General features: G+C 41.8%; 1 protein-coding gene across 2 annotated transcripts in view; it reads left to right on the top strand.

Moving 5' to 3' along the window:
- Positions 1-20,812, top strand: part of ARVCF (ARVCF delta catenin family member) — a 135,839-nt gene that overhangs the window by 36,262 nt on the left and 78,765 nt on the right. For both annotated transcript variants that reach the window (XM_041488480.1, XM_041488479.1), the window contains exon 2: positions 15,116-15,274. In XM_041488480.1, the coding sequence (XP_041344414.1) occupies positions 15,116-15,274 (159 nt within the window). The remainder of the gene's footprint in view (positions 1-15,115; positions 15,275-20,812) is intronic.

The following is a 20,812-nucleotide window of genomic DNA, read 5'->3' as shown; positions in this document are numbered from 1 at the left end:
TGGTCCCTGCCAGCTGACACTGACCTGTGTTGAATAAAGTGTCTCATTGAGAGATTGATAACATTAGAAAAATTATGTCACTGCGCAGAGTTGTGCCAGATGTAGTCAGAATCCAAAAATACCTTTCCTGCACTGATGAAAGGGAGCGGGAGAGGATGTGATGGATGTAAAGGTTGGTTTAGTAGTAGTGGCAGCAGTTGCTAGAACAGGTTGCTGTAAGGAATGTAACAGTGTGAGAAAGGATCAACCAGGGTTAGTGCAGGTGAAGAGCCAGGAGATGAGTTGATGGCCTCAGATCAGCGCCTCCTTCTGAGCTTCTGCTGTGTGTCACACTTGTGGCTGAAGTAAGTGTGTGTTGACTTTTTAAAAATTATTATGGATTGGAGATTTTAAATGCATTTTCTATGTCTTCAACCATAGGTGGATACACTGTGAATTTGATGAATACAAAAACACAGATTAGTTTTTCAGATTGACTGAAGTGTTCTGATGAACCTCCTGGGTAGTCACCACGCCTGACACCTTTCAGTAACAGCAACAGGGCTCCAGTTTTAGAAGCACAGCAGAGCATATGGGGAACCAATTAATTCAGTAGATACTAATTAATAAACACATTTCCTCTGGGGAAAACCTTTTAGCACATCCACTGTTTGGCCCAAGATTGCTTGCACGCATGAACGGATAGCAAACATGCTTTCCTGAATTGTCACTTGTTATTTCTTGATGGGCTGGAGAGTGCCTCCCCCAGACTACTGCTGCCAGGCTTTGGGAGAGCAGCCTGCAGCTCATGCTGGAGCTGTCTCAGCCACCAGCGTTGTCACACATCCGTGGTGGCAGCACATGCTGCTCGCTGGGCCCGGCTGCTCCCGGCAGGCTGAGCTCTCTGTGTGTGCAGCTCTTTCATCCGTGTGTGCACTGGAATATTCAGCTCTGGTACAGCTGCTGGGTGTCCTGAGACACACACACTACACAGAGCTGCTGTGGAGTGGGCAGGCTTTGTGGAGCCTTCCTCTTCCAGTGCAGCAGCTGTTTGCATCCTCTGTGGCCCTGCACTGGCTGAGCAGGGCAGGCTGGGTAGTTGACACACACTGCAGGATAATTCACCTGAGTGCCAAAACTCCAGAAACTCGTGTTCTTCTAGAAGTAAATCCATGTCATCATGTTCATATTGCTTCAAGGGTAAGAACAGTGAACATTTCTGCTGGAGCGTGGTCATTGATGATGAAGACTTTAACATCTCTCCACCTGCTCCTGATAATGAATTGGTTCTCTTGTAAAACTTCCTTACGAGAAGCAAGATCCAAATGTTTTGTAAAAGGTTTTTTTGACCATTTGAACTTGCTTGACTGCTCAAACTGGAAAATGCTGCATATTATTATAAGAAATTATTTTCACTGATAGTCTCTTCTGCTGCAGGGTTTGCTGCAGGTGTGAAGGTGATGTTCTTGGAGCAGCTCACTCACTGATTTGTTCTGAAGTTTCCATTTTAATAGTGTAAAATTCCATTTGATTAATTATACAGGCGTGTATTGAAATTTGCTTCTCTTCGTGCTGAGTATGAAGACAGAAGCCTCCTATGGGAGTGCAAATCCCTATGATGGAAATCCACCTTCACTGCAAAACACGGCAGTACTTTAGAATGGGCAGAGCGCTCAGATGTGACCTTACCTGTAGAGGACTGGACCAGAAGTGCTTGCTACCTTCATGGTTTCTTAGGTTCTTAACATTGCATGAAATACTCTCCATTAAAAAATTGTTTTATTTCTTGTGGTACATGTGCAGGTGTGAAGTTGTGAAGAGGAGAAAATTTTTTCATGAAAGTCTGTACAGAATGTAGAAGCTTCTCTGATGATCTTACTTCCTCTTAGAGAAGTTACAGGTATAAAATGCATGATGAAAAGACTTTATCAATTATATCTTTTAAAATAAGTAAAATTTCTAAAGCATTTGAAATTTAAATATGCTACTTGAACTTCATGGAAGAAATAGTCAAGTGCCCCTTAAGTGCTCATTGATTGTGTGTATATTTATCACCTATCAAAATGTTACCTGTCTTTTCCAGCCACATGGGTAACCTTTCCTACTTGGTACTGGCAGCCTGTATCCTTAGCAGGGAAAAATACTAATCCCTGATGAGTGCAACTGAAATGGTGGGTGAAGTCAGCAGAAATTTTCTACACAGTGAGCTGGCAGGACAGGTTTGTAAGCCAGCAAACTGCAGTGCTTTGCAAAATATTATGGATCCAAAAGCACAATGAATTATGTCTACCAGATTCACAAAGCTGGGATTAAGAATAGCTGTAATGTCTGCTACTGAGGGTATATACAGCACATTATCTGGTCTATTTTCTGGGTTTCTAAACACATTTTAGATGTGTACTAACAGCCTGTTACAATATATTTGGTGGCTTTTTTAAAGTGAATGATACAGTTTTACTTCGGTTTCATGTAATTTTCCAAATGGAACCGTGCTCAGTTTAAAATTCTTGGCAAAAAATAGTTTTCTGTGCTTTTTTCTGTGATCAGAGTTGCTGATGATTCCTTGTTCAGGAGTCAGTTTAATTTCTGCGTGTGTGAACTGATGAATGGGGGGAGGCTGTAAATGCTGATGTGTTTGGTCACTGTTGACATAGATAATTTAATTAAGTGTAGAATCAGGCTAGCATTCTGCCTGTGGGGTGTGAAGTGTTCATGGTGTTGGACACAATTTGCTGTTTGGGATGGATATCTTTGTCTTCCACCCGGGTAACTAGATGGGTACATTTGCTCTTCCTGATATGCTGTCATCCCTTGTAAGCAAGATTTATTAATTTGGCTCCATCTTTGTGTTGTGTTGTTCTTGTGCTTCCCTGGTATTCGTGGCTTGGGGCAGCATTCTCTTGCCAGTCCTCAGCTCCTCTGCCAGAGCTGTGAGCTGTCCTGCCCGGGGGCTGGAAGTGCTGGGGCTGGCACAGGAGCTTCTGGTGTGGGAGGGGGGTTGTGATACATCTGGATCTGAGCTCTCCTCCCCTTTCTGTGCTTCCCCAAATTAATCACTTGCATGCCACCATGGTACAGTTCAGATGTGTTCTGTTCATGCTGAGCAGATCCAGAAGTGTCCCCAAGTCGCACACAAGGCATCGTGCTGTTGCCTGAGAGTGTTCACTAGTGTCAAATCAAATACTGGGCTTGTGCTCAGGTTTCTTGTGTTTTATAATCTCTTCCCTGTCAGTACAAGATACACATCTAATGAGAGCTTAGCAACAAAAACATAGTCTAGGCAAACCACATGAAAAGCCAAAGAATGACATTATGGTGTTTGGAAAGCCTTAATAAAGAATCTTAATATACTGTCGTGTGTGGAGGGAGCTACTGCTCGCCAGAAGATTTATATGGTGAACAAAAGCAGTGTTAACAGGATGGAATTAAAAACTAAAATATTTCTTTCATTCTTTCCCCCTCCTTCTCTTTTCCTGCCACTTTTTTTTTCATGTGAAAGCCACTGATTTGGCTTCCACATGACACTCTTCTCATTTATGGGTTCTGTCTCTTGTAATTTTTATCTGTCCTCCCTTTTCCCTGACGTGTTTTATTGTTTGGTTTTGCCCTCCCTGGATAGCCTCGTGCATTTTGTAATGCTTTTTCTCCTCTGTTCGTCTTTTTCTGGTGTTCTTCAGGCTGCAGCATTGCTTTTGCAACCGTTTGCCAAACTTACCATCTTCTATGCATACGTTTATCTGTTACTAACTGTTATAATCCTGATTTAGCAAGCTGAGATAGAGAATATTATGGATTTCTGTCAAATTAATTTATTTTATAACAATTTGTTGATGCAACTGAGTCATGGGTTAGTCCAAGTCAGCAAATCTGACTTGTGGGTTCAGCAGCACCTTTTTGAAGGTGTTTTTTGCTGCTGGAGACTCTGGGAACGAATTAAAAGACACTGGCTTTCTCTTGGGAAAAAAATAAACGCACAAGCTGAAAAGCCAAGTAGGATGAACCCTGCCAGTGTATGTTTCTGAGAATATTCCCAGTGCTGTGCTCAGGGTGAATCCTGGAGGCAGGAACTGTGTTTGTGGCAGGGTGTTCATAGTGGGTGGTGGACTTGCTGCTGCTAGATTTGTAGTGATTGAGTCTGTCTTACTGTTAAAAAAGGTGGGTGGGATGACTATTTCTTTGATTCCTTGTATTCCTTTGATTCCAATTCCAAAGAATTGGGAGAAAAATAAAACAGCTTCATCTGAACTCTGGGAAAGACAGCTGTGTGTAGATGATCCCAGGACAGCTAATGCTTTACGGAGGACTTTTGTTCATTTCTGCCAAAATTTTAGTAGTGGAGGTGAGTCATAGGAAAGCCTATAAAGGAGAGAAGGCAAGACTGGGCACCTGGGTGCTGCATGCTCTGCCAGGAGAGGTGAAAATGGCATGCCCTGTGCAGGCCTGATTTACACCAGGAGTCTAACTGAGGAGGATCCTTTGTGTGAAAGGGAGGCTGTCGCTGCTGCCAGCATGCATGTAGGGATTTAGGTACTTTGAGTGGTTCTGGCCAGGGTGTGAGCAAGCTGCCTACGAGTTTACTAACACACCATATCCTATTTGCAGCCTCAGCTTGGCAGGGCTTCTCTGGAAAAATTAAAGATTCTGTTTTCTGGCATAAAACCATAACGAGGAGTGGGAGGGGAAGCGCAGCTGTCTTGTCCTTAGGTTCAAACAGCTTGTCTTGCCAGCTGCAGAGAAGTGCAGCCTTCAGAGCATGGATTTAGTTTTGTGACTAATGGTTGTTAATAGCAAGTCCTTAATTTCATCCTGATCTCTTGTTTTGATCTGTGTGTGTTTAATTGAGAAATGGCTCTATCTCAAAAGCCCTCTGAGAACCTGCTTAAAAGTGATTTAGACTGCTGACTCTTGGGCTGTATCTTGTCTCAGTATTCATCATATTTGAATTCCATTGTGAAGTCCCAAACAAAAACACATCAGAAATAATACTAAAAAGGTACTATGTAAATAATTGAGTGCTAGGCAAACGTGATAGGATTTTACAATTCCAGTGCTTTAATGTAGAAGAGCTGACTGTATTCACAGTGCCAGGAGGAGTGAGTGGTCATAGAAAGATGCCTATTTCCAGCAAGTATGTGGAACCAGTAGCCAGAGCTGATGACAAATGGAAAAAGCCAAACACATTTAACTAAGAAATTGAGAACTATTTTACTTCGCTGGTGAAGGTATTTACCTCTGGGCAAGTGACTTAAATGACTTAGCTTAAATGACTTTTTCCTTTTTGAGATTCGTGCTGTAATAGCAGTCCTTGCTGAATGGGTGACTGTCGATATTGAGCACTCTTATTATAAACTGAATGGAGCCAGTGGTTTCCCATTAATTTTCTAGGTGACAGTGTCTGGATAAATGGTGCTCCTCTCTTCTCTTTTCCCCTTCACTCACTGGTTCCTGCTATCCCACAGCTAGTTCAGTTGTGCTGGCACAACAGGTTTTTGGGAGCTGTGCTGTAGGCAACAAAGGCTGGGGAATGGGACAGACTTCCTGGGCAGTGGTGGTTTCTCAGCTGACACCGTGCTCTGGTTTGCAATTTGGCCCAGCTTGAAGTGGTGCTTGACAGCTGAGAAGGGGCTCACTGCTGGGAGGAGAGGCAGCTCCGTAGGCCAAAAGATGAACAGGCATCATTAGCCCCTTCTGTGGCTGACAAAAATCTCTTGACTCCATGAAAGTGTAGTTTGCTGAGGGCAGCCTGGCGGGGGATGGGGAATTCCTTCACAAGCTTTAAATAATTCATTCTTAGCCTGAAAAATCTTCAGAGTGTTGTAGCAGTCAAGTGTGAGCAGTTGTGTGCATGCAGGTGAGCACCTCTCCATTATCAGATTTATGAGTAAATGGAAACATGTTTCTTTAAAATAATTAGGCCCTGTTCAGCAGCAAAATTTTTCCATGTGTTTCTTGTTTACTTGCACAATTCACACTTGCTGTTTTAAAATTAAATGTGTGTGTGTGTCTTGTCAGTCTTCATCACAGACACTGGCACTGGTTAAACCTTTCTCTCTGAAGGGCTCTCCATCAGCTTTCCATTATACCTTATGCACTTGGTTTGTAATCAGATCACTCCTTGACCTTCTTCTGAGGTAAATAGCTGGACCTTGGGCGTGACAGACAGACCTCTGATCCTGTTCTCTGGCTGTTCTGTTGGGTGTGCTCTGAGCCCAGCAGTGCATCCACATCCTTCCACAGCGATGGAATGGATGGAATGGATACCTATAGTGGGTATGAGAACTGGACGTGTTCTTATGCAGCATTTTCCCTAGTATCCAAGTGCTTACTTTCTTTTTTGTTTGTTTCGGGGTTTTTTGTTGTTTTTTGTTTGGGGGTTTGTTTGTTTGTTGGTTTTTGGGGGGTTTGGTTTGGGGTTTTTTTCCTTTCTTTTTTTCTTTCCATGCTGTTTATTGCTAGTTTAGCCCAGGCACTTGCCCTCTTCCCAGTGTGTGAGGTCTGGCCATGTACAAGTAGGGGTAATAAGGTCAGTCTTAGGGAATAAACAGAAAATGTGTGAAATAAACAGACTACTGGACAAAAAACCATCAGTGAAATCTCTTGGGTAGTTGAAATAGCACAGTAACTGCATTGCGCTTGGGAAAACTGTCCTTCTGCTGGAATCTCTTCCATCTGGAAGATTTACAGCAGTCAGAGCAGCCTTCGGCTTTGTTGTTTCGTTTGTGTCTTCTGGTGTTGCAATGGATTTGTACCTATCCAGGGACCTCCTGCACAGTTCCTTTCCTGCTGTCCCTTTTGTGCTCTTGGGCTTGCCCAGCAGCAGGAGCCAGGCTGGGTCAGAGGCTGTTCCCACGTTCCTGCTGTGCTGTGTGCAGTCCGTGGCTTTTGGTGGGGGCTGGGGCAGGGTGAGATGCAGAGGGGAGAACTAGTGTGTGATTTAGCAGGGGTCATCTCCTGAGGAGCTGTTTGGGCTGACACAGTCCTGCTGCCTCAGTGCCAGGCAGACCTGCTCTGGGCCTTAATAGTGGGAGACACTGGCAGGCACAGTGCTTGTGAGACGGGTGGTTGGATTTATTGTCAACTGCTTTGTATTCCCTAGAATGAGGAATAATTTATTTTAAGAAATAGCTTTCTTGGAATGCAGGCTTAAACAGTCATGGTCTGTTCTGTTTCCCTCAGGATTAGAAAAGTTTTTTGTTGGTTTTTTTGGATTTCTTTTGCTTTTTGCATTGTGGTTTTTCCACAAAAAGCATTTTTGTTGCGTAGTTCAGATCTACCAGCAAGATTGTGGGTGGGTGAGGAGGTGAGTTAAATTTAACACTGATCTGATGTGACTCCTAGGACACTCAAATAATGCTCCAGCCTCGGTCATAATTCAAAGAATGCAGAGCTGGTTTGCATCTGCCTTGAAGTTAACAGCAATTCTCTAAGGTGGTTCTGTAGCACTGCAAGTAGGCGTGTGTGTGTGTTAGCCTAGAACTGGCTGTGTCTGGCAGGCTTTGCTTTAACTCACTAATGATGTGTGAAGGTGGCTGGGGTAGAGTCTGGGACACACAGACTGCATAAAGAAACCTGCTCTCACCTGCCAAACTGACAGTTGTTTTTTGTGTTTTAGATGAAGGACCTAGCTTGTACTTCTGACTCCCATGTGCATGTAAGTGTGTGGACTTGATCTCTAGCAATACATGCATCCATTTAATTTGTGATCCAAACTCTGTAGGACCTGGAAGAAATGAAATCTGAATGCTTGTCTTGCAGAAAGGAATGTAAAATTAGTCATCCACACCACTCTTAATGCCAGTGCTGTAGAGGCAGCAGGTGGAGATGAAGGAAAAAACTTGGTGGAAAATTATAATCCATGATATAACGTCGTCCCACTAAAAATTTCCCTAATTTAGCCTTGGTTAGTTCATCTGAAAGACTCCGGAGAGGAAACAAGTCAGATCTGTTTTGGGTTTGGTCAAAGATTAGGCATGCAGATTTACATTGTATTTGTCTTTGGGAGGTAGTTTGGCAAATTGCAGTGAACTCTCTGTACAAATCTTGGTGAGAAACAGTCATTTCCTGCTCAGTTTCCTGCTGGGCAGGCTGTCCACATAAACACTGGCCATGCTGTTGACAGTTAAGGGAAAGAGAGCTCTCTGTGTGCCAGGTGCTCTTTCTTGTTTTGGGGTTTGGTTTTTGTTGGTGGTTTTTTTTCTTTATCTCTCTCTTTTTTTTTTTTTTTTTTTTTTTTTTTTTTGGTTTTTTTTCCTTTTATAATTTTCATATTACAAATAATGGCTTATGTTTCTATTTTACTATTTGATCTTGCTGAACTACTGGAAGAGAGAGGGTTATGACTAAGGGACTGACTGATGAGTTGTGATACTCTTGTCCTATTCTGGGTTCTACACAGAGTACTTATACTGGGGCTTTGAGGCCTGGATTCATCCTCCATCTTTAATGCTGTCTTGAAGCACTTGATATAATTTCTGTGCAGAATCAATGGCAAGAGCTGGATACGTCTAAGGAAGTAATTTAGTCTGTGCAAGTTCTGTTCTCTGAGGTTCCTGCTCTTATTTTTGACTAACAAGAAAGAATTAAGTTATCCTCCATTTAGATACCTTGCTAAGCTGCCTAACATTAGATGGTGTGAGTTTGAACCTATTACTCCTCCATTTCCCCATGTGGAAGTTGCATGTCCTCAGACTTCCTTCCCAGGAGCTGTTGAGGTGAGCAGACAGCTCTGTCACATGGCAGCACTGTTGCCCTTTGCAGTGCAAAGCTGCTTGTGATGGTTTTGTTCAGAAAATGCGGGGGCATGTGTGGTTTCCTGAGCATTACCTTAATGTAGTGGCACTGATTAACATGCAAGTTTTAAGTACTTATCATCACCTCTGTTGAGGTTGACTGAGATGTAATGTCTTGACATCCGTGGTTAACACCCAGTCAATCTGAAAAGCAGGGCAAGGCAATAGAGAGCCCTGAGAGACACCTTGTCAGAGTGACAAATTGCCCTTTCTGATTCAAAGGACCAGCTTGCATGGCAGGGCTAAACAGCTCCTGGAGAAAGGGGAGGAGAGCATGGGAAAAATACCCGATTTGTTTAGGCCTTCCCATGTATTTTTTGTTTGTTGCTCAGACTTGAAGCTCTTTGTTTTCCTTAGTCTGAAACAACAGCAGGTTGAGAGGAGCAAAGCCTCTGGGATTCTGCCTCTCCCACTTCTCATTCTTATAAACTGTTTACAATCTCCTTCAGTTTCCTAGCGTTGTATGGAAAAGTTCAGTGGGTCAGCTTTCCCTTTAGCTTCATCCATCATTCCAGTCAATTAGAAATAGTTGAGGGCCAATTGCCCGGTCTTCCATTAACTGAGACACTTCAGATTGTTTAAAATAGCATAAAAGGCCTCTTTGTTGACCGTGGGGCAGGCGCTGGGTTTCCCCGTTGATGGGCAGCTACCGCGTGGCTGAACAGAACCCCAGTGTGTCCTGCTGGACTCCAGGGATGAATATTGCTGCTCCAGGTCTTGTCTGGGGTTTGAGTCCTTCTCCTTCACCTCCTCCTCTTGCTCTCCCTGAAAGGTGTGATGCTTCCAAAGGGTGAATTACTATGTCTGCTTCCAAAAAAAACCCACTCCTCTTTGTGGCTTTTCAGAGCTGTAGTTAAGGGTTTTCTCCAGTTGCTGAAATGTTCCCTTTAACCTTGGTGCTTTAAAAGCTCTTGGTATTATTTGTTCATTGCTTGTCGTGTGTGTTTCTAAAGGACAAAGGAAGTGTGTAAGTGTTCAGGAAACAGTTGGTGCATTGTGGTGTGGGGCTGAGTTCATTCTGGTACCCCGTGCCAGGACTGCCTGCTTTCATTTGGGGCTAACATTTCCCTTCTGTTCTGAACTGACCAGCCTTAGGGGAGAGCTTGTCAGAGCTCTAGCAGAGCTTCAAGCTTTCTCATAGGTTGATGTGTTTGGGTTCACATTGAAGTGCATGGAATCCATTGTATACATACATATACATAAATATATTTGTATTAAAATATATCTATTTATGTATATAAACCCTACATTTTATTTCACATGAGAAAACAAAAAAGTAAGTTTACTAAATGGAGGTTTGTTTATCTGCAGCAAAGTAGGTGTTTATGTATTCCCATATTTCAGTCCTTGTCTGTATTACAGACTCCCAGTATCATGTGTGCCTGGGTTTCAGTACAGGCTGGTCCATGTGCTTTTTGTTGTTCTAGAGCCATCTTGCTTGAGTGTGCCATCATTTGATTCCAGTTTTGGCACAATGTTTCCCCAGACGTGAAGAATTTGGGTGGGTCTGGCTGTGTACTTGTGCTTTGGTGCTGAAGACTTGGACCTTGCTGTCTTTTTTGAACTGGGGGAAACAGCCTGTGGCAGTCCTTGAACTTCAGGTCTCCATGTGCTTGCAGAAGGTGCCCTGCCTTGCAGTAGTGCAAGTACTGCAGTGTATGAGGGCTCACTTGATTTTGAAGAACAAACTAAAAAGAGACAGTTTCCTGTCCTGGTGCCCCTCAGGTGACACAGGCTTAGTGGTGGGCACAAGCTTCTCAGCTTGGAATCCAGCTTTTGCACTGCTGAGATGCACAGAGAGCTCTCAGGACAAATCAGGGCAGAGAGCACAGCAGGGATCTTGAGGCTGTGGTGAAAGAAGGATGCTCTGGCAAGGCAGGAGGCTGTGATAACCAGATTTGAGTGTCTTCAGCTGCTGAGGAGTTTGATCTCGTACTAGAAAAGGTCTACCTCAGGTACATCAAGTTCAACAAATTCCATCAGTGATTTCCTTCTTCTCTGATGTCCTAATCTGATGCAGACCTCAAGACACACTTTTTTTCAGCAGCTCTGTTCCTGCAGATTTGCCTTCTGTGTCTTTCTCCACATGCCTTCAGCAAATAAAAGCTTGAGGACATGACTGAGCTGGAAGCGCAGACCTGAGTGGGAAGGAGACCATTGGGGCACGTCAGCCTGAGACTCGACTCCAGCAGAGCCAGTGTTCACTTGCTTTGCACTTGGAAATAATCTTGTGCTTTCAGAGATTGAAGCTTTAACAAGTAATTTAAAGAGCAGTAGAGGAGAGAGAATCCACATTTAATTCAATTAGCATTGTTGTCCAATGCCATTAATTATGCCCAGACTTGTAAAGTGTTTCACAGGGGCTGATACACTTGAGCTTTGTCTGTGCTGAGGTTGGCTGAGGACAAGTATGCCCACTGATGTAGAATCCAGCCTTTGTGCTTTGCAAAAACCCTCAAATCTGGTATCTGACTGTAGCCTGGAGTAAGGAGTAGCCAGAATAGCCTGTACTGCAATCTTCAGAACAAAGGAGGTCTTGGGGAGAGTGAAGATTCGACGTACGTGCTTTCAGTGTTCCTGAAGAGAGGCTGTTTTAGTGGAAATAATAATCTCCTGCAATTTTATATTATTTCCAGACTGTTTAAAATTGTTCCATAGGCAGAGAATAAAGAACTTTGTTTACTGTCTTGAAGTAGAATGTCTTATCCTCCTGAGGGAGGTTATTCTTTTATTAAAACAGATACAAAATAGCTACTTTGATGGAAATACAACGCTAGGAATTGAAATGGTGATGATTACAGAAACTATAGTAGTCTAATGCAAAATAAGCCTTAGGAGATATGTGCCCTAAATGATAAATCACTGTTCTTTAACAAAACGAGAATTACTGTTACTTTGTTTCTTGCTTATTTTACAAGGTCTTTAGCTGTTTCATCTGCGCTTAACTTTTACAGGCTGGAGGTAAATTGATTGTGGCTTTGTGTTGTAAATAGCCTGGCTTTTTTAAGGCACACTGGAGATGCAAGTACCAATCAACAGGATAGGATTCATTTGGTCTCAAGCAAAAGTAAAAGAAAGAGTCATGACTACTGACACCACATGTAATAACTGCACTGGAATCTGTTCTTATAATTTGGTAGAGTTTTGTAATCTCATTGCTTTTGCTTTGGAAGCCTCCAGTAAGGCAAATAAGTATATGTTATTTTGAACTGGAATTAACGACCTCCTAGCAGGCAGGGAACTACTGGTAGCATTATTCATTAGGGGTGTCATGTTCCAGCCCTATCCAGCAGCTTGTGGTTTACTCTGGATAATTAGGCATACCTGCCAAATGTTTGGAATCTGAGATGCTGAGGTGTATTTAGCAAAAAAGAGTGTCCTAAATACTGGCTTCGAAGCTGAGCACAGAGGAAGTAGTTGAAAGGGGTAATGTGTCCCAGTTTCTGCAATTTGTGATTACCTGAAATCCTTAATGATGGCGTCTAAAAACAGATAACAAAACCTTAGCATCTTTTCTATGTTAATGTTAGCTTGTGACAGCTCCAAGCTAGCAATGTAGAGAAAGTACTGGGTTTGGAGATCAAAGAACCACCTTTCTTTCAGGCAGTTCAGGGGAAGGCTGGGTGACAGGCTGTCCCTTTGGCTCCCTGCATCCCTCAGGAGCTCACACAGTAAGAAGGAAGACACACTCAGTGCTGGCTGGGAACCTGTCTGTGTTGAGATACCTGCATTGAACTTTGCAAGCTTTTAGCCTTCCTGATGCCCAGGACAGTCTCTTGCTAACAATAGTTTTCTCTTGTAGGAATGCAGATCTGTACCATATCTGCCTGAATCTTCATTTTAGAAGCAGCCAGAGGATAAAACCCAGCACAATGCTCATTTAAAGTCAATATGCTCTAGCTTGCAATTTGCTCGTGTTTAAGTGCCTAGCTTTTAAGGTTTCCTTTGCCCACAGGCAGTCTGAACACAAAGGCAGGCTCTCTTTTTTTTTTTTTAATAAAGAAAAAGTATTGCAAAAGCTCAAAGAACAAAATACTTCTTTCCACCTTCCATCTCCTCAGGTTTATTATCAGAAAACAGAGGCTGCCTGTATGAAGTCTAGAGGGGAGCAAAGAGATGCCAGCACCTCAAGTGCAGCTGGAAATGAAGGTGGTGGGTGAGCTGTGTGTGTGTACATACATGTGTGAGAGGAGTGAGAAGGTCCCACCTTGAAGCAGTGTTGAGCTTTACAGTGATAAGGTGTTATGCAAAAACCCTCTACACATAACTGATTTCTTTGTTCTTGGTAAGGTTTGGTTGAGTGAAGATGAATATAAGTTCTGAGTCTCTACTGCAGTATTGTGTAAATGATTGTCTTTGGAAAAAAGCTTAAATGTGGGGTGTGAGAAAGGGAGTTGCAGTTACAACACAGTATCTTCAAGAAAAATGTGAAGAGAATAATGTATTTATTGCAGGAGCAGTTCCCCTTCTGGAGCTGTGCACAGAAGGCACGATGTGCCATCTGAACTCTACCATGAAGAATTCAGCATGTATCAGAAGTTATTTGCTATTAATGATTTGAGTCCTGCAGACTGGAAGGAGGGATTTTCTTTAGTATTTCAGAAACCTTATTCTCATTGGTGGATTTTGTAACCTGAGTTATTCTGTGATTCAGTAAAAATGGAAGTAGTGCCTGCTTGTATCACTTCTGCTGCCTTACCTTTGAAGGCTGTCTCTGTTGCATTTTGACTGAGGTGATTGGCAGAGGCTTATTGTCATGGTTAATATTAGTGCTTACCTGAAAACGGGACTGGCTTCCTTACTGAAGTTGGAGTTCCAGAAGGTCAGAATACAGCTGCAAATAAAGGAAAACTGGGCAGGGACATCTCAGCTTGTTTGAAGAGAAAGAATAGATCATGCAGGAATTAAATGTGGACCTTAATGAGACATCAGCAGCAAAAGGTCACTGGGGGCCTGCACAAAATATGGCACAGCAAAAGGGGAAATCCAAAGGCTATAGCTGGGTTGAAATGCACTTTTTCTAAATGATACAAAATGTAGTGCTGTAGTTCCCTGGTGATGAAGCTGTTCACACATGGAGAATATTTAAACCTTTCTGTAGTTAGGCTGAGCACCTCTATTACAGCAGTTTCATCCCAAGCCCTTTTATATTCCTGTGATGTGAAGAGATGGAGTGGATTTGTCCAGACTTTGCTTTCGGCAAAGTGTGTTCAGTTTGCAGTTTTGGGCTCTGTGTCATTCTTCTTGGATTTTCTGGCTTTTGTTTTTAAAATATGTGTGTAAAAATATGTGTGTGTTTATATAGTCCTTAATAAAGGATATTCCTTGCATGTCTGTTTGACAGAATGTGCCAACAGAAGCCCTGCTTTGGCTTTAAAGCCTGTGTAGCCAGATCCCTTCAGGGCTTGTAATGAAATGATCGGTTTGTAGTTTCATTTTACGTGGCTGAGGATTCATAATGCTGGGCAAAAGTCTGAGTTCTCAGTGAGTAAGCTGGTTCTTTATTGGCCTCTTGCTGGGAAACTTCTGAGAGACATTCATCTTCCAAAGGAACTTCTCTGATTTCTGTGCTGGAACACACAATTGCATAAGAAAAAGGAAGGTTCAGACGCCGCTGCTGGCGAGCAGCAGAGCGTTCTCTTTAGGCAGTATCCCTGCAAGAACCCGCCTTTGATCTCCCTTCTTTCTGTTTAGATTTTATTATGTTGTCTATCTGTTAAAAATTTAAATAACCTTGTATCCAGTTAGACCTTACAGACTTAGTGAAGATGTAGGAAGGGAAGAATTTCAGTGAATTAATCTCTAGCCATGAATTTTTTGTTTAATTATCGTCGCTTTGGGCAGTTTGAGAGAGGTGTCTATTTAATTGTAGATGTTGATGTTTTATAGCCTTCTCTAGTCTCCAACTGAGTGTACTTTATCAAATGCAAAGAAACTTTCAATGGTGTGTAAGATTAACTGCTCTGAAAGCCAGTGGGCCTGTTCACTGCAGAACTGAAAGAATGTTTTTGCAGAAAAAAATTCCACTCCTTCTATGCTGAAGAAAAAGAGAAAGCTTAAAGCAGATTTAAATATAAGATAGTAATCTCTTAGTCTGTTGCCTGTTAATATGAAGTACCTGATAGATGCTTCACATGATTTCTCTTTTCTGCACTGAACCCAGTCATACCAGCACAGTTGCAACAAGCTTGTCTGAAACAGGGAGATACACATTTCTCTGAATTTCTGCTTGCAAATTGTTGGGTAAAATGTTTTTTTTTTCCAATCAAAGAAGCTGAAATCAGTAGAATAGTTATACCATGATGGTAGAAGTGAGAAGTTAATTTTTTTTACCTGCTTCTTTATAGGAACAAAGTCCCAGTAACCAGACTTCAATAGCAATGATGCAAGAGCCTCAAGAAATGGTGGAAGAGACAGTTACTGTGGAGGAAGACCCAGGCACTCCCACTTCCCACGTGTCTATTGTCACTTCTGAAGATGGAACCACAAGGAGAACTGAAACCAAGGTGAGAGGTTAATAACCACTGAGGAAAATGGCAAAGTGCCATCTAATCATGGAGTAGAAATAGCAGGGAGTAGCCTGAGTGATGACAATTGTGCTATTGTGATCCTCAGTGATTCTGAGCATCGTGTTTGACAGCAGAGCTGAGTTCAGGGCTTTTTCAGTTTCACCTCTGTGTCTAGATTGCTCCCTGTCAGCTGATACTGCTGTTCATGGAGCTGTGAACTGAGCAGTAGAAGTTATCCAGGTTAACCAAACAAAAACACCAGAACCCCTTCTCAGGCTGCTTATTCTTGTAATATTCACTTCATTCTACTGAAGCAGTTCTCAGCATTGCCCTGCAAACAAAAATTGATGAATTGGTAGGGCTTGGCTGAGGAAAATGTGTCTTAAATTAGTGACAATCTATAATAACATTATGAGATTATGCATTTGTCCTGTAGAACAAGAAACAGCCTGTTTAAATAACATCATAGCATTTAAAATCTGCACCCATCTTGTGAATGGCATCTTACTCCTAATGCATGGGGAAAGCTGGGTGTGCTCTCAAGTGACTGTACCTCAGGTTTGGCTGGATTACAGGTGTGGCAACGTTCTAATTTTCCTGATATCTTTTTGTTCCTTGTGTAAGGTAATTGTACAGTCTTTGTTGAGCAGGTGCTGTGTGTTCATGGCTGCCTTGCATGCTTTCAGTACCACTGGAACGTTACAAAGATTAAGGGTGATTCCCTTTTTAAAAACTTCTAAACAGGGCTGATTTTAAAAAACAAATGGGAGGGGATTGTTCAACTGCTTTCTGTGGTAAAAGGACTTGAAGAGAGGTCACTGTGTAAATTAGTGTTTATTTTCACCGAGGTTCCAGATTTGCAGTCCTCTAGGATATCTATTCAGGACATCATATCCTCAGGTTGAAGTAAATGAATGTTGATTTCCTGAGGTCAGTAGGCCTGTACAGATTATAATAAACTGAGTATCTGGTTTAATAGTTGTTGCAGTTAGTTACAAGGTAAATATAACTGGCCTATTTTCTCATTATTGGAAGGAGATTAAAGTCTTAAAATAAAAATAAAACAGATGAACAAAACACCCCCGCATTTTTATTAGCTCTTCAACTAATCTAATGTATTTAATTTGTGACTTACATGAAAGAAATGCTATTTTCTTTCTAGTGGCAGCAACAACTACTGTTATTTGCAGGAAGGAAGTGATAAAATTACAGTGGAGATGGACACCTTTTTATATGTACTAATAGTAGTGCATAGTTCTAGGAGTCTGCAAGGGCATAAGATTATAGCTATGACTGTAAAAATAGAGGTGAGGCCATGCCTCACCTAGATAACAGGACCACATGGAGTGAACAGTTGGTCTGGAATGGTTGTGGCACTGATAAAAGCTGTGTGTTTGTCACGGCTCAGAGGTGTGATTTTCTCCTCTGTGCTGGGGACCTCCTGTTCTTCCATCTTCCCACAGGAGAGTTCAGTGGCAGCTTCAAAACAGGCATTGTAGCTGCATATGGGAAAGGAAAATTGAAAAAACAGCAACCCTGGAGCTACTGTTCCATTTCAAAGAGCAAGGCTTTCTTGTGCTACTGCAGGTCATTGCAGGCACTGAAGTGTGTCCAGGATGGGGCTGGGATGTGCAGCTGTCTTACTCTCCATTTGTGTTGTTTCAAATAATGCCACTGACTGCAGCTGAAGTACTACCTGGAGCTGTTTCCTAGTAATTCATTGCTACAAGGACCAACAAAAGATACTAAAATACCAGTTGTTGAGAAAAGTGATTCTGAAATGTCAAAACACAGCCTGGCTTAGCCCTGACTCTCAGAAGAGGTGCTGAGACTTTGCTGGGGTTGTTGCCTCTGAAATGGTTTTGTTTTGACTTCTCATTGCTATGATGAAAAGGCATAGATTTAACAGCTCTTAGATACTAGTCTGAGGTCAGATTTTACTCGTTTTTTACATCACTTTGGTCTTCAACTTGTGTTTTGTTTTGGTAGGGACTGTGAAAATGAAAACTGTGTTACTGGGGCTTAGTAGCATCGGTTAATTGCCCTGGAGTTAATTGTCATTGACGCAGTCATTTCTAATAGCTGTCATCATGGTGCTTTCATAGCTCATGCTATTATGTGTGGGAGCCTTACAGAGAATGTTACTTTTCCTGGTACCTCTGTGCAGTGGCAGAATTCTGACCTTGCTGCTCAGGGGAGGGTGCTGAAGAAATCTCCCTGGCATGGGAGATGCTGCTGGCCATCCTACGTGCCAGGAGTAGGAAATGTTGACCCCAAAAGTTGCAGTTTTGTCTCTGCCTGTTGCCTCACAGATCTAAAGAAATGGAAAATACACTTAACCAATCCCCCCCAAATCAGAAACCCCCACATGAATCTTGCCTTGCATTGTGTGCAGGTGGTACTTGTCCTTGTAAAGGAGCAACATTTCCTGTGGTGGGAATCCTCACATCCCTTTTCAGTTCTCTCCAGTGTGGGAAGTTGACATGGTCACACTGTGCTCAGGGGGGTGTAGGTTTGTGCTCAGCCTTTCTTTTTACTCTGAGCAATGGCCTTTTATGCTCTGCATTGCTGTGCTTGCTCCAGGCCCCTTTAAGGAAGGATTTAGAACCTGCTTTTGTTGTGTCTATAACTAAGGGCTCTGCTGGACAGCGTCAGCCACAATCTCCAACAAATCTGTCTTGCAAAGAAAGTGGTGGCATAAGATACTTCCTCTGACAGAGGAAATAACACAGGTCATGTTTTTTTAAGAGCCAGAGAGACCAGAGGTGTTTTTCAAATGTATTCTTTCTTTGCTGGATACTTTATGTGGGGATTTGTCAACTTAATGCCATTTTTGGATTATTAAAAGGAAATTATCACTTACTTTTGCTAAATTGTGTGAATTTCTAGCTTGCTGGAGAGCAATGCTTCTGAAATTCTTCCTCTTGAAATGCAGCACAGCAAAGGCTGTAAACGTGAATGCTCCTGGATGCTTCTGCTCCTTTATTCTCTGTTCCTTCCCCAGTTGTTTCAAACCCATTATTTATAGAGGTTATTCTTTTTCAATAGTGTATTAAGTAAACAACCTTAATCTAGATGCATTGACAGTTTTGCTTTGCTTTTCCCTCATCTTTGAAAATGCCTGTAGCAGTGAAGCAGGAAGAAGGCGTAATAGAATTTAATATTTGACATATTTTAAATAGAGAACATCTGCCTTTTCAAAATGAGATATCTCTGGGTAATTTTCTCCTACCTGTTATTCTTTTAGTGTTATACTAAGTCCCTACATAGCATTCATTGCACAAAAGATGTAGCAGATAACACTTCATTTCAACTTTATAATATCTCTGGAAGCCAAATACCTATCAAGCTAAAACAGTGAAAGTCACCTTGGGGAGAGACTTCCACTTCTTGCTGCTGGCTGGAGCACTGCCAGGTGTTAAAGGGAGCCTGTTGTAAGTGGCTCAAGAGAACTCAGTAAAGCAAATTAGATGTGTGTGTGTTTGTGTAAATGTTCATGTTTTTTTTACTTTTCCCAGGCACCTTTTATTTTTATCTTTGAAATGCCACAATTTAGGTCACTGTTGCTCATTGAAATTGATGTTTTATCATAGCAAACTGGGAAATCAATCCGTATACGAAGTTGTTTAATTTGTAGTCCATCCATTTTCTCTGAGCTTTCCAATACTCAGCAGGTCCATCTCGTTCCCAGCAGTGATTAACTGCTGTTCCCACTTCCTAACACCTGTGATAAGAAAGTGGTTGTTACCAAAATTCTCGGTTGTGCTGGTGCCAGATACCCCAAGAGTTCTTAGCAACTTTGCAGGAAATTCGAAGTAATTAGGCAATACAACCAGAGTGTATTTTAGCTGAAGTTGAGGGCCCTTTCACAATGTGAAATACTAGGCTTGAAATTGAAGGGGAGAGATTTCAGCTGTTGTTTCGAAAACCTGCAGGGTGAGTTCTTCCACAGCATTTAATAGAAAGGTAATAGCTTCAACCTGCATGGGCTGATAAATTTTTACAGTCCATAGTTCAAAAATAAGCTCACAGAAATGTCAGGATGCTCAGATCCTCCTGCATTCCTTCTCATCTGATTCTTGTTTTATGAGAGTTTCAACAAGATTGTTTCCCCCTTAGCTTTTGTAATGCAGTTAATTTATTTTTTAAAAAATAGAGGCAAAATAAAACCAACCTCAAAAACAAAACGGAAGGCAGAATTATAGATAAGATGACTGCATCAAACCATGATAGCCCAGTTCCACAGAAATTTTGGTACTGTCTTTACACCTCTGTGACTGAACATTGTGAGGCACCTACTTGTACCATATGCACAGGCATCCAGTAAATCCAGTTGCTGGATAGTTTCATGTTTTTTCTCCCATCCTCCTAGATAAATAGGAGGATAAGGGGCAGAAAAATATAGAAGCTGCTTCAAATGTGTGAATATTTCCTTTATGTTCCATTGGCAAATGTATTTCCAGAAACAGAATTAGTGAAACCATTATCATGGGGCCTTGTAAGGGAATTATTTACAATTAAAATAATTGTTATTTGGGGAGTGAACAATTGTAAGGTCAGTAAACCTGAATTATATCTTGGGGTGTGGAGAGCAGCAATGAAAGCACTAACTTGAGGTATCACAAAATTTTGGCTGCAGAGAGCCTGAACTAGTAAGTAAATTGGAAATTTTTTTTTTCTTTTTTTTTCCTGGAGCTGAAATCTTGGTATCTGTACAGGGAATAAAGAATTACAAATATACTGTAAGCATATTCAGACAGCCTCTTCATAGGGAAGTACTCTGAAGCTTTCCTCTGGTACTCCGAGACTGGGGCATTTAAACAATTGAGCATCTTTGATTTGTCATTGGGCTGGAAATAACTTTTTATGCAGGTTTTCTTTAGGGATAGAAAGTAAACAGAGGAAGTCAAATTACACTCAAAGTAACTTGTAACTCTCAGTTTTTTATTAGAGCACATCTACGGTAAGGAATTGATGCTAATCAATCTTTTTTAAGATTGGGTGCATCTGAAGGATCAGGTGTCTCTCAGATAAGGCAGTCTGTTAGGACTTCATTTGGAATAGCTTCATTCTCTCTGGCTAATGCATCAATATTAAAGAAACCACAAAAATGTTGGGAGAGAAGATTACTGTGCTGTCAGCTGCTCAAGACTGTCTGTGTTCTTTTGAGAAATATAAATGAAACATTCCCTTGAGCAGGATTTCCTGAAATAAACGTGTTTGGTTTGTTGGTTGGGTTTCTTCTTTTGCTTGGAAACCTTTCATTAAATGGACCTTCATCTGTGTGCTGGCTAATTGCTGCCAAAAAGCTTCCCTTTATTGTCCTGTCAGCAGCAAAATCTGTTTATCACATGATAAATCTTCTATCTCAATGCCTCTGCCTGACAAATGAGGCATGAGTGCAAATACTCCCTCTCTCTCAAAATATAAAATGGCTCTGTTGGATTGCCCCAGTGTAACACCTTTAGCATTACTGAATGCTTTTATACTATGAGAAATGCATACTTTAATGCTTGAGTGAAATACTCCTTTTTA

Source organism: Pyrgilauda ruficollis, unplaced genomic scaffold (genome assembly GCF_017590135.1).
Source record: "Pyrgilauda ruficollis isolate IOZ18807 unplaced genomic scaffold, ASM1759013v1 scaffold9, whole genome shotgun sequence".
Classification (NCBI taxonomy): domain Eukaryota; kingdom Metazoa; phylum Chordata; class Aves; order Passeriformes; family Passeridae; genus Pyrgilauda; species Pyrgilauda ruficollis.
This window is presented reverse-complemented; position numbering and strand designations above follow the sequence as displayed.